The following is a 12,906-nucleotide window of genomic DNA, read 5'->3' on the forward strand; positions in this document are numbered from 1 at the left end:
AAAATTAAGTGTTTTTAAACTTATTCAAGTAATCCATCTAATTATAATGATATTACTATTGCATATTCAAGCCAAATCCAATCCGTCTACATCTCTACAAGTAATGATCCGCACTGACGGAGTTTTCCCAAAGCTGGTGCCGCCCTTTTGATTTTTTGCAGTTTTTCTAACGAGATCTTTCTAACCCTCTTTCCATTATGAAATACCAACACATAAAAATCCTGACTCTGCCCTGGATGATCCAACAATCCAAACCAGTAAAAAATTTCAAACCCATTTCTTGGAATGTAAACCAATTAAAGCAGCAATCAACAGTAACACCTCATGCTTCACTTTGGAAATCAGCATGAGAATATGTCATATACTCAAAAACACATCTACCTACCTACTTACCAACCTCCTTGTAAACCTCACTCATCCATTTTTATGTCATTCTAAAGATCACAAGGCATGTCACATGAGCAAAGATGCTAAATATATGAATGTTTACACATTTGTCATCACCAATATGAAGAGATTATAAAGCTAGCTAGAGAGAGTGCTTCTATTTTCATTCCTTTTGTCTCTCAACCACAGTACTTGAGATTCAAAACTGAGTTTTGTCAAATAGATATCCAATATGGCTTCCACAAAGGTATTACTAACTGATCTATCATGTGGGATCAGTCAAATCCCTATGAACTATGTTCGACCGATTTCTGATCGTCCGAATCTCCTCGATATTCAATCATCGGAACAATCGATTCCTATGATTGATCTTGAAGGTATCAATGGTCCTAATCGCTCTAACATTGTTAAAGAGATTGGCCAAGCATGTCAATATGAAGGTTTCTTTCAGGTATGATATATGTGAATTTTCATGTTTTTCTCTATATGAGCAGCCTCTCTCTTTTATAGTCTCTAAGTAAAAGATAATGGTAATTGTAGGTGAAGAACCATGGGATACCAGAGAAGATGATTGAAAACATGTTGAGAGTATCAAAAGAGTTCTTCCAATTGCCTGAAGAAGAGAGGTTGAAAATCTACTCCACTGATACTTCCAAGTCTGTAAGACTCTCAACAAGTTTCAATGTGAAGACAGAAAAAATTGCAAATTGGAGAGACTTCTTGAGGCTTCATTGTTACCCTCTTGAGGATCATGTGCATGAGTGGCCATCTAATCCTCCCTCTTTTAGGTAATATTCCATTTTTGTCATAATATTTTATTTTATTTTGTAATATTTTTAGTCAAGTTCGTAAGGAATTAGCCTTGGCACAATGGTTAGTGGACCACATTTATAGCCTAAGGTCAAGGCATCGAAACAATCACTTAAAAATTTTTGTTGGGGGTTAAGACTGCATAAGAAAACCCCACCCCAAAAAAAAAAAAGACTCTACTTGTACATACGCCTTCAACATCAGATTTACCCTTTATTCGTAACAAGTCATCCCTTGAGCTCTGTTTTTCCATTTTGTTATGTGTCTAATGAGATCCTACTTTGGTATGTACAGAACACTAGATTGGACTAGTCCAACATAAAATAGGTTAAAAAGTGTAATATAAATATATTTTTATTTTATAAATTGGTTTAATTAGTTGGATTTTTCATTCAACAGGGAAGATGTGGCTCAATATAGCTCAAATGTGAGAAGCCTTGCATTAAGATTGCTAGAGGCAATTTCAGAGAGCTTGGGGTTACAAAGTGATTACTTGGACAAGGCTTTACATAAACATTCACAACACATGGCCATCAATTACTATCCACCATGTCCCCAACCGGAGCTTACTTATGGGTTACCCGTCCATACCGACCCGAATGTGATCACAATTCTCCTGCAAGACGATATCCCTGGTTTGCAAGTACTAAGAAACGGCAAGTGGGTTCCGATCAACCCGGCTCCGAACACCTTTATCGTCAACATTGGTGATCAAATTCAAGTGAGACAAACACAAAAATATTCTAACTTTCAATATTTCCTTTGACCGGATTTTGCTAGGTTGGCGCGTCTGACGTGGTGATGCTTGTGGAGCTCATCATTGAATGGATGTCTTGTAGGCTCGATTAAATCTCGGCCGCACAAAAGAATGACCGCAAATGCTCGTTTGTGCTGCTAAGATTTAATGAAATCCACGTGACATGTATTCAATATTAGTACCACAAGGTTTACCGTGTTAGACGCACCAGCCTACAAAGTCTTATTTGACCATGACATAACTTTAAAGTTATCTATTTTTCATGTTTAGGTGCTCAGTAATGGAAGGTACAAAAGTGTACTCCATAGGGCTGTGGTGAACTGCAATAGTGATAGAATCTCTATTCCAACTTTCTATAGCTCATCACTTGATGCTCTAATCAAACCAGCAGAAGAACTAGTTGACAAAGAACACCCTGCTCTCTATAGAAGCTATACTTATGGCGAGTACTACACCAAGTTTTGGAATCGGGGACTAACCACCGGGTCATGCTTGGATATGTTTACAACTACTATTTAGGTCTTCGATAATCCAGGATGCTTGTGCAGAAGTCTTTGGCATTGGGTTTGTCTTTTTTAACTTATGTAGATAATTGGTTACGGGAAAATGTTTCCAATGTATCTTATGTTCCTCCACCCCCTCTTTGTATATTTGTTTCGTTCTGGTTTTGTAAGCCCTATGTGGACAAGGTCATTTTCCAAACTACCTCCATTGGTGTGGCATTCAAAGACACCCCCATGGTAGCACGGGGTATTGGGCATGTGATTTCATCAATTCAAAGACGTTGGGTGAAATTAATTTTTGCATGGTTCATTTGCATCATTTTGTCCACAACTTTATCTTACCATCTTTCAAACGGTACAAGTATGTCATACCAATGTATATTTATTTGATAAGATATAGTCTGATATAAACGGCATGGTTTCAGTTGTGTCTTTCTCAAAAGGATGCTCCTTATGAGTTACTATGAGTCTAGGGATGTCAATTTGCAATCTGAACTGCTAAAAATGAGCCGAATTGTTCCGCTATAACATGAATCAACTAAACCGAATCTTAATGGGCTATGTTTGGACTGAGAGAGCAAAGCCCAAACCGTTGGCCTGGTTTGGGCCAGCCCATGTGCTTAGTTTTGTGGAGGTTTTAGTGGACTACTTCCATTATGCTCATTAACCTTTATTTTTTAGAGAGATCTTAGTTTTCTACCTAGGTATAGTTTTAGAGATACAATTTCTATTCAATAGCATCCAAAACATTCATAGGTTCAATTTTTTGGCTTCACTTCTCTAATGTATCTCAGAGTTTAGATTTCATATCTGAGATTTCAAATCTATAAACTTCAAATCTTGGGTACATTTTGCTAATCAAATGCTCTGGTTGTGGATGAATTCCTATTCCCAAAATCTATTGCAAATGGGCAAAATGGTTTGATAATAGGTTGATAATTGTCTTAAAATCACCTCAACCCAAATCCAAATTGTTAGCCACCTTGAACCGAAACCATTAAGCCGAAGTCAAAATTGCCCCAAACTGAAATCTCTAGATCATGTGACCAACCCCCTAATATATTTCGAGTTGAATTTACCCTCTTCATAAAAATACATTTTGCTTCAAATGCTCTCTATTTCCTATTCAAAATCTATTGCAAATGGGCAAAATGGTTTGATAAAGGCTGATAATTGTCTTATAATCTCCTGAACCCAAACCAATTGTTAGTCCACCTTGACTCAAACCATTAAGCCGAAGTCACAAATTGCCCCTGTGAACTGTTGAGCCCCTGACAAATAGGTGATCCCTCTCGATGGATGAGGTGCTCCACTACACAATAGGAGTGAGGCTTATATAATTCCTTGAACCGAAACCAGTATGTCCATTACTCAAAAGCGCCATACTCAAATTGTGTAACAATAGGTGCTCCTATAATGGAGAGGTGATCCATCGCCAATTACTACAGCCCCACACCAATTGTGTTTCGAAAGCCCATACTAAAAATAGTATATGCTCCTATAATGGAGAGGTGATCCATCGCCAGTTACTACAGCCCCACACGTCTATAAGGTCTACACAGATTTCGTCTTCATGAAATTCCAAGACACTGATGCCTTTTAAGCGTTCGATGTTATTCCTCAATGAAGTGCGCCAGACATCCCATGGTCATGGTCGTCCATAAATTTAGGCGCAAATTTTGGCTGCCAACAACCACCGTGAACCTTTCCATTTCTCCTCCTTTCTCCAACCAAAAATATGCGTTCTTCTTCAAATTTTGTCCTCCTTATTGGGTGCTCGAAGTTCAGGCCAGAAATCAACGAAACCCGACTTTAAATTCTCATAAGATTCCTCCTCCTGCTAGCTTCTCCTCCTCGTTCTCTGCCCTTGTCGTGAGTTTCAGTTTTGTTTCTTGAAGATGACGGGACACCATGAAGTGAAGGTACTTGGCGTCAAAGTCAAGCCTAAAGTGGTAGAAACAGAAATTGCTTTAAGGGCTGGCATTGAAGAACTCTGGTCATATGTTGGCAAAGGAACTGGTTCAAAGTACGTGGTAGGTCTAGAAATCGAATGCAAACAGGTGGAATCCATAAACAAGGTTTCATTATTGACATTGGCTTCTGGGGCTTTCTGTCTCATCATAAAGCTTCTGAAATTCACTACAATTCCTAATTTCCTCTTCAGTTTCCTTCATTTACCTGATGCTTCCTTTGTGGGTGTTGGGATTAAAGAGAGCGCTGTTTTGCTTGAGAGAGACTATGGGCTTCGATGTCGAAACACGGTTGATCTACCGACATTGGCTGCTGCTGTTCTTGACGATCGAAGACTTGTGGGTTATGGTTTAGTTGATTTGGCTGCTCATGTTATCCCACTTCAGGCTATCAAGAAACCCCCTTCTGCGTTTTTGAGTGATTGGAATAGTGAAAACCTTTCCATAGAAGAGATTGAGTTTGCAACGATTGATGCTCACGTTTCTTATAAGATTGGCAACAAATTGCTTGGAGGGTTGTGAATTTTGTTCTCAGTATGGAACTTACCATTGAAAATCTTGTATGGGGTTTACATTTTTATGTATTTTTTTAGGTTACTTCTTGTTTGATTCCCTCATGGCGTCTCTGTAATCTGTATATGACAATGGTCTAATAGGTATCTGGGTTCTCTGTATTACAATTTTATATATTTTGAATCAAGCAGAAGCAACATGTAAGTTTCTGTAATGAAAAAAAAGAAAAAACATGGCAGAAGGATCTTATAAGTTCAATTGCAACTTATATTGAACAGAGAAAGTAGCTAAGATGTAATCCTTTATAGATTATATATAAAGGAAAGAGATCTGCTAAGGCCTCTGGCTTCCACATATGCATGTAAATATTTTGTTGAGTAAGAAAATTAAAAACATTCTTGGTTTTTGGGGCCAAGAATAGGACATTTTTATCAAAGACTGAGACCAACAAGTAACTTACATGTGGGGTACACTAGTGGAAAGCTTAAAAGGGTTGAATCCATGATTTATATATTCTCAGACCTAAATCTCCCTTTCCTAGAAGGTGAGATCACCATTTTTTTTTTTTTTTTGCCCACGAAAAGATTCATTCACGGAAACAAGTCCGGGGAAACCCCCCCCAGGGGGAAAAGAAAAAAAAAAAACAAGACGGGGGGGGGGCCCCCCCCACCCCACACACACCCCACCCACACGCCCCCCCCCCCCACACACCCACCCAAAAAAATCCGCTCCCCCCAAATAAGTAAAAACCCCACCACACCCAACACCCCAAAAAAATTATTTAAAAAAAAAAAAAACAAATAAAAACCCACCCCAAAACACAAAAAACCACCCCAAACCAAAAAACCCACACCCCCACAAACACAAAAAAAAATCCCTTTTTTCCCTCCCCTCTAAAAAAAAAAATAAGCAAGAATAGGAAACATGAGAAGAAAAAAAATGAAGTAAAGTCTGAAAAAAGAGAGACAATGTCTTTCAATACGGTCAGGAAGACGAATCAGTGTTATGCCTAGAGCTTTGCAAACTTGTGACCATCAATGGAAAATCTGAGAAGAACTAGAGAGAATCAATGTTAGAGTTATCCCAGCAATAAACCATCCGACAACAACAGAGCTGAGATGAGGAGATCTTGGGTCAATCCTTCCGATCCTCCTGTAGGCTGGTTGGGGGGACGAACCTTAGAACACCACGGAATAACAAGTAGAAAAATAAATAAAAACGAAAACACACAAAGGTTTAACGTTGTTTACACACCGATGTGGTGTGGTATGCTACATCCACGAACAAAGAACATTTTTTCCACTATGTAGAAGAATAACAGAAGGAGATCTCACAACCAATTGCTAAGAACGACATTACAAAAACTCTTACCCAAGCCCTAATTGAAAATCCAAAATCTCTCAATAAACGGGTCGATCCATCAAGTTGGGAAGTACCATACCGATGGCAGAGCCCCTACACCCCCCTCCATAGGTCTCTGTGAATGGATCATTCAAGTCGCCCTCCCAAATATGTCGATACAAGTCCATCTTCTAAATTGGGTACAAGAATTCGTGTCAAAACATAACATCCTCCACATCTTCTCCTCCTCCCCTTCACATCCCAAGATTCGCCGGATCACTTCCCTTGTGAGAGAAACATATATGATTATTCTGATCCTTCTTCATCACACAATACGGGTATTAATGGAATATGTGGAGAGGAAGAGGCTATAAAAGAATGCCTCTTCCTTCTTCTTTAATCATCCCAAATATCTTCTCCTTGGATATTTCTTTATTTAGTGATGTTTTCTCTTTCATATATTATCATAGTTGTTATTATTGTGTTCTTCTTCTCTCTTAATACGATGGGTCTTATAATGTAATTGATACACCTACTGAAAACTCCTTTAGTGGTCCCACTTTTGAATTATTATATTAGTTTCCAGGAACCGTCTATATTCTCCCTCACATAAGGTGATCCAGACTCTTCTATCCTTTAGGCATGTGGGCCCTCAGTCCTTATGATGCTACTAATGATTATACAAATCGACACATTGTATTAAAGCTTAACAATGTAATTAAAAACGAAGCCATACTAGTTGTAAAAAAATATATATATTGTCCAACCTGCAAGTCTGCAACACACTTTAAGCCATGCCCACCCGTTGAAGTACCAGGCCGTTCGCTTCAACCACTTGCTAGACCGGAATCTATAGATTAATCTTTAAAAAAAACCTGAAATTTAGCTGAAGTGGAGAACAGATCACCAATTCCCTCCACTAACAGCTGCAAGATTCTTCCATTAGCAATGGTGGCGCCGCCCAAAGCAGGCCGTGAAATGGTAGATGGTGGCAGCACAAGCTTATTCTATTCCTTTTGCAACAGAGGAATCCACGTCAACCTGTGGTAGCCCACTTCCTCGGTTGAACCGGTTCAGTATTCGGTTTAGTTGGTTTATCTTGGATTCCATATCAATTTCGAACTAGTTATTGGTTTCTTAACAAATGATCTTGTCCCTAATTCGATTTTACCCTAAACCCAAAGACAATCCAATAAGCATTTTTTGGTTTGATTCGAACCGGGTTTTATCGGTTCCTACGGTCCTACCCCCATTGCTTCCCGTGACATCTATAAATAATGCCACGCTCACTCTTACTTGTATATTTGTTTTTGAAGCAACATAAAAAAAATGGTTTCTGGATCAAACCTCACTGCATTTCTGCTATATTTTGCAGTTTTCTTAGATATAGTGATAGCCCATAACTTCACGGAACTCTTCCAGTGTAACTGGGCACCTGATCACTTTGTGGATGAAGGAGAACGAATTAAGCTTACACTAGATACAGCTTCAGGTAAACATGAACACCCTTGCCTCTTCTGTATATTTCTACTGACTCTACATTTCTGTGTCTGTGATTTTTACTCATTTTTGGATGACTTTTCTGATTTAGGATCTGGGTTTGGCTCAAAAAAGAAGTATCTCTTTGGTAAAGTGAGTGTTCAGATTAAGTTGGTAGAAGGTGATTCTGCTGGAACAGTAACAGCTTTTTATGTAAGCTAGCTCTGTAACTTCTCTGTTCAAGAACTGTAGTTATCGTTTTGGTGAATAATGTTTTGATTCTAAATGTAAATGCGAAATTTATGCAGATGTCGTCAGATGGGCCTAACCATGATGAGCTAGACTTCGAGTTTCTGGGTAATCTTTCCAGCGAGCCTTACCTGGTTCAGACAAATGTGTATCTGAATGGCACCGGAAACAGAGAGCAGAGGCATACACTATGGTTTGATCCATCATTGGATTTTCATACATACACTTTGCTATGGAATCACTACTATGTCATGTAAGTAATTCTCTCCAGCTTCGACTGAAAAAAAAGAAGCCAAGATCATTTGGTACTTGTAGTACCAGGTCTGAGTGAGAAGAGAACATGATACTGCAAATACGAAGTTTTGAGCTAAAAATTTTTGCAATCTTTGCAGGTTTCTTGTGGATGGAGTTCCTCTTCGAGTCTTTACCAACAAGGAAGCAAGCAGAAGTGTGTTGTATCCCAAAAACCAAGCTATGGGAATTTATGGTTCATTGTGGAATGCAGATGACTGGGCAACTCAAGGAGGGATGGTGAAGACAAATTGGAGCTATTCACCTTTCATTTCAACTTTCCAATCTTTCAAGGTAGATGCATGTGAGTTCTTGCCGGAAAATGGAACTATGGTCGGAAAATGTAATCAAGTGAATCAGTTCCGGTGGGATAAATCAGCCATGAATGGGTTGAGTAAGCACAAACAAAAACAGCTTACATGGGTTCGTCAAAATCACTTGGTATATGACTATTGTCAGGATACTGTGCGGTTCCCTGAACCACCAAAGGAATGTTTGGATTAGATCGAGGTTCCTTTTGGATTTTTCCCGTCAATGTGCAGATCAAGTGTTTGATCGAGGGAAGAAAGAATGCTTAATCAACTAAAAGTCTCGCTTAATTAAATCTATGCTCTTTGGATTGCCTCGGTGTTGATGTAGGTGCTAACAACTATATCGCAATTTGCAGCCCGTGACTAAAATTTTTAAGTTTTTTTTGGGTAATTTTCATCTGGACCTGTGGTTTGGTTCATTTCATTTTTAGTCCAAAAAAATCAAGATCCATACATGAAGAGGCAAAAATACTATTTGCCTTTATTATTTTTATTTAAGAGAATTTTAGCTAAATGGATGAAGAGATTCCTCCTTCACCCGTCTTCTTCATTGATTAAATTGAGCAAACGGCCTTGCAGGAAATGGTTTGACAAATAACATGTTGGAAAACATACACCCATTGAGAGTGCTTGGCGAGGTGGGATATGATTTTGGAGAAGAGATTGACATTGCGTTATCAATACACGATTAATTTGCCTATATGACTTTACAGTATAGGGGAGGCGGGCAATCCATCCTTTTTGGATTAAAAATGACATAGACCAAACCTTAAGGGTCCAGATGAAAATTACCCTTAATTTTTTTAAAAGAAGGATAAAACTTAGTGTTGTGCAATAATTGCATAACACTAAGCTATGTACGGTGAGGATGGAACGAATGGTCGAGGTTGAAATCTCGACCACTAATTTTGTATGTATTCTTTCTTTTTTTACCTACCTGTAACAAAAAAAAATGCCAATTGAGTGGTCAAGATTTCGACATCGACCACTCATTCAATCGCGGCCATACGCAAAAGCAACACTGAAGTTGAACCCATAAGTAGAAACAGGTCTGCAACCTTCATTATGTAAGTCTGGCACCTAAAGGCATTGGTTCCATCCATCTTCCACAATACAAGTAAATCCATTAAATGCTTATTTGCACGTAGATCCTAGGACCTACGTCTTTGCATTCGACTACTAAATGCTCTTCCTATGATACCCTTATTAATTGCTTGGTACTACGAGCAGGGTATTCAGTGGCCGGACACCCGGACACATGTCATGCCAAAGTGTAGAGGATATAGATCCTTCTTATTCGGGGTAAGTATAGTCTATAGTCCATACTCCATGAGTAGTAATAAGCGTGATCTAGATGCCCTCCACACTCACAAATGTTGGGGGGGGGGAGATGGGTGGACGAACAATTACGTGGAGAGGATCTACGAGCTAATAAGAGATTCCAAGCGATAATCATCACTGCAAATAACAATAATATATTTTTTTGTTGAAAAATATTCATAGAAAGAAGAAAGTTATTTTAGTGGAGGTTCTAGAAGAGAAATAACAACAACATCATCTACATTGATAAGAAGATAAGCAGGTAATGCCACCGTATGATACAAATATAAAGAGGAACCCATCCGGGAACTCAGAAAGCTAGTCATTATAGAAAATCATGAAGTTATTGAAACTAAGCTCGAGTAGCCTATTTGAGGCCATATAAAAAACGATGTAATTTACATACGTTGAAGAAAGTCAACAAATCCTGAGAGGTTGCCTCATATAGAAATCATAAGGACAAAGCATGGAATTCCTGAGAAAAAGCACATTCGAATCTTGCTCGCTCCTCCTCTCCGGCAAAAAGACATATATGCCCCATGTTATCAAAGGAAAGAGATAACGAAAGAGAGGCATTAACATCCATTGTTGACCAAGTAGTGTTCTTTCTCCCTACAAACTCCTCTTTTTTCTCTTCAACTAACCCAATAATCTCTTCTATACTAAAATCACCTCTTTCCATGCTACCCAAACTACCCTTCGTTACCTTTCTATATAACAGATAAGTCCTCTTCTTCTCCCTAATAGCAACTGAAATGGGTTGTTTATCAGCATCAAGGACAATTTCGTCATAAACCACCGCTTCATTCCATCCATCGCTGCTCTTTAAGAACCACACCTTCTGTTTAGACATCACCACCACAACGCCGTCATCTCTAACGGCAATCCGTTCAGCCTCCGTCAAATCCTCCTTCAACGAGACCAAGCTCGCAGCTCCACCGTTAGCGTCGATTTTAAACAGTTTTCCAGTGTTTCTTTGAACCACCAGAAGAAAACCATTGCTGACGTAAGCAATCCCAGTAAGACCATTGTACACTTGTCGAAATGGGGAGATTGCTGACGTGGACAAGATAGAAGGTTTTCCGGTGACTTCCACTTTCCAGATGAAATTCCCGGTGGGGTTTGTGACGTAAGCATTGCCGGAATGGTCAACGGCGACATCAGTAGCTACCGGCCGGCGGCCGGAAACCATGGAGTTAGGGAGGCGCGTGAGGAAGACACGATCGCCGGAGCTGAGGTCATAGGCAACGAGAGCATTGAAGGAGGGTCGCGGCTCGAAGGCGTGGAGAATGATCAGAAGACGATTGGTGTGGGAATCAATGGTGAAGCCCATAATGGAAACCGTATGAGGGAGAGAATGGTCGGAGGATAATGCTCTGACGGCGCCGTCGACGGAGATGGAGTTGATGGAGTGGTGGTTGAGTGAGCCAATGATGAAATTCTGGGTTGTTGGGTTCCAAGCAAAACCGATGGGAAGGAGATTTGGTAATTGAAAATTGATGATGTGGGTAGAAATGACTGATCTGGGATTCATCGCCATTATAAGAAAGAAGAAAATGGAAATTGAAGCTTCAAAAGAAGAAGAAGACATGTTTTCTATATTTCTGTAATCACTTCCAAATGTTTAAGGAGGGGAAGCTGAGAGGTCTTCTCTATGTGGATACTGTTGATGAGAAAATGGAAGTATATATATATATAATGTTGTAGATCATATGGTAGAACAAATTTTATCAACTTTTCTGTTTTTTTTTTCAATGGGAAGAATTTTCAGTAGCATCTCACTTTTTCTAATAGTTGAACTAAGATTATTTATTCCCTCCTCATGAAGAGGTTTGTACTGAAATTCACCACAACATGGATTATTAATTATTAGAAAAATGGTTTAATGTGGAGAGCATGGACCTTACATCAATCTTTAGGCATTTAGGAGGAGTTTTGTTTTATTAGTTCATGTTAAAACAAACACCACAAAATAGCGAATTAAAAAAGAAACAAAAACATAAAAACGCATAAATTTACACATCAATGTAGTATATCACATCATAGGTAAAGAAAAAGAGTTTTTCCACCATGTAAAAGAAAAACAAAATGTTCTCACAACTAATCACCAAGAACGGCATTACAAAAACTCTCACCCAAAACCCTAATTGAAAATCTTAAATCTCTCAATAATATGATAGACGAACATAAGACACATATATATAGACTCCAATCGAGTAAATGGGTTGACCCATTGGGTCAGGGCAAATTGTATTGTAGGAGATCCACAAAGGCCCCTTCCATGGATCTCTGGAAAACGGGTCGTTCAGTCACTCACCAAAATATGTCGATGTCTTTCAAATTAGGTACAAGAATTCAAGGCAAAACATAACAATTCAATTATCTTCTTCTTCCCTCTTACACGTGTAAAGACTTGAAAATTGAAAGAGGGAGATAGGGGAAGGAGCATGCCAACAGACCAATGTAGAGTGCATAGTAGAGACTTGGCACCATCTAATTAACCACACTTGGGCCAATGGGGGCAAGATATTCGACTTGTTCATATAATTAGGATTGAATCTTTTAATAAAGTTATAGTTATAGACACTATTTTTTTGGGTAGAAAAGCTGTATTATTCATTAGAAGAAACACCAGAAGAAGGAGATGAATCCCTCAACCAGTTAGTGGATATAGGCCACTCCCTAACATAATCAATCAAGAGGGCTTCCTTTGCCAAGGAATGTGCTACATCATTAGCCCCTGGACGACACTCAAACCTACAAGAAACCAATTGTGCAGCTAGGTTTGTTACATCCCTAATGTTTTTTGCTACTTGAGAAGGGGGAGGGGTTCTACAGTGAGATAACAACCTAAGTATATTCTGCCAATCAGATCAACTACTATAGTTATAGACACTCAATTAGGTTAAATGTCATTCTTAGGGGGTAGACTTGAATGTTGCCATTAAATGAACAGCACCTACTTCGATCACGAC

The 12,906-nt window shown here is 39.0% G+C and overlaps 4 protein-coding genes across 4 annotated transcripts; 3 read left to right on the forward strand and 1 right to left on the reverse strand.

Annotated features, from left to right (window-relative positions):
* Positions 1-574: 574 nt before the first annotated feature.
* LOC149000981 (protein DMR6-LIKE OXYGENASE 2-like) lies at positions 575-2,593 on the forward strand. Its single transcript, XM_089140084.1, has 4 exons — positions 575-838; positions 928-1,175; positions 1,597-1,918; positions 2,225-2,593. The coding sequence occupies exons 1-4, from the start codon at positions 620-622 to the stop codon at positions 2,471-2,473; spliced, it is 1,038 nt and encodes a 345-aa protein (XP_088996210.1). The 5' UTR covers positions 575-619; the 3' UTR covers positions 2,474-2,593.
* A 1,762-nt stretch (positions 2,594-4,355) lies between these two features.
* On the forward strand, positions 4,356-4,949 carry LOC149000982 (uncharacterized). Its single transcript, XM_089139244.1, has one exon. It carries the CDS (start codon positions 4,356-4,358, stop codon positions 4,947-4,949), a length of 594 nt encoding a protein of 197 aa, XP_088995370.1.
* Positions 4,950-7,602: 2,653 nt separating this feature from the next.
* On the forward strand, positions 7,603-9,012 carry LOC149000983 (xyloglucan endotransglucosylase protein 6-like). Its single transcript, XM_089140085.1, has 4 exons — positions 7,603-7,773; positions 7,873-7,973; positions 8,069-8,262; positions 8,402-9,012. The coding sequence occupies exons 1-4, from the start codon at positions 7,611-7,613 to the stop codon at positions 8,802-8,804; spliced, it is 861 nt and encodes a 286-aa protein (XP_088996211.1). The 5' UTR covers positions 7,603-7,610; the 3' UTR covers positions 8,805-9,012.
* Positions 9,013-10,382: 1,370 nt separating this feature from the next.
* Positions 10,383-11,471, reverse strand: LOC149000984 (uncharacterized). Its single transcript, XM_089139245.1, has one exon. The coding sequence runs from the start codon at positions 11,469-11,471 to the stop codon at positions 10,383-10,385; it is 1,089 nt and encodes a 362-aa protein (XP_088995371.1).
* Positions 11,472-12,906: the final 1,435 nt, after the last annotated feature.

This window comes from Hakea prostrata, chromosome 11 (genome assembly GCF_041222555.1).
Source record: "Hakea prostrata isolate BN-2017 chromosome 11, UWA_Hpros_2, whole genome shotgun sequence".
Classification (NCBI taxonomy): domain Eukaryota; kingdom Viridiplantae; phylum Streptophyta; class Magnoliopsida; order Proteales; family Proteaceae; genus Hakea; species Hakea prostrata.

What these genes read in the sequence shown, in the direction of transcription:
- LOC149000981 (XM_089140084.1), top strand. Translation starts at nt 620, where the DNA reads ATGGCTTCCACAAAGGTATTACTAACTGATCTATCATGTGGGATCAGT. An exon ending in AATATGAAGGTTTCTTTCAG is followed by an intron (nt 839 to 927) that starts GTATGATATATG and finishes TGGTAATTGTAG; the next exon opens with GTGAAGAACCATGGGATACC. An exon ending in TCTAATCCTCCCTCTTTTAG is followed by an intron (nt 1,176 to 1,596) that starts GTAATATTCCAT and finishes TTCATTCAACAG; the next exon opens with GGAAGATGTGGCTCAATATA.
- LOC149000982 (XM_089139244.1), top strand. Translation starts at nt 4,356, where the DNA reads ATGACGGGACACCATGAAGTGAAGGTACTTGGCGTCAAAGTCAAGCCT.
- LOC149000983 (XM_089140085.1), top strand. Translation starts at nt 7,611, where the DNA reads ATGGTTTCTGGATCAAACCTCACTGCATTTCTGCTATATTTTGCAGTT. An exon ending in TACACTAGATACAGCTTCAG is followed by an intron (nt 7,774 to 7,872) that starts GTAAACATGAAC and finishes TTTCTGATTTAG; the next exon opens with GATCTGGGTTTGGCTCAAAA. An exon ending in GAACAGTAACAGCTTTTTAT is followed by an intron (nt 7,974 to 8,068) that starts GTAAGCTAGCTC and finishes AAATTTATGCAG; the next exon opens with ATGTCGTCAGATGGGCCTAA.
- LOC149000984 (XM_089139245.1), bottom strand. Translation starts at nt 11,471, where the DNA reads ATGGCGATGAATCCCAGATCAGTCATTTCTACCCACATCATCAATTTT.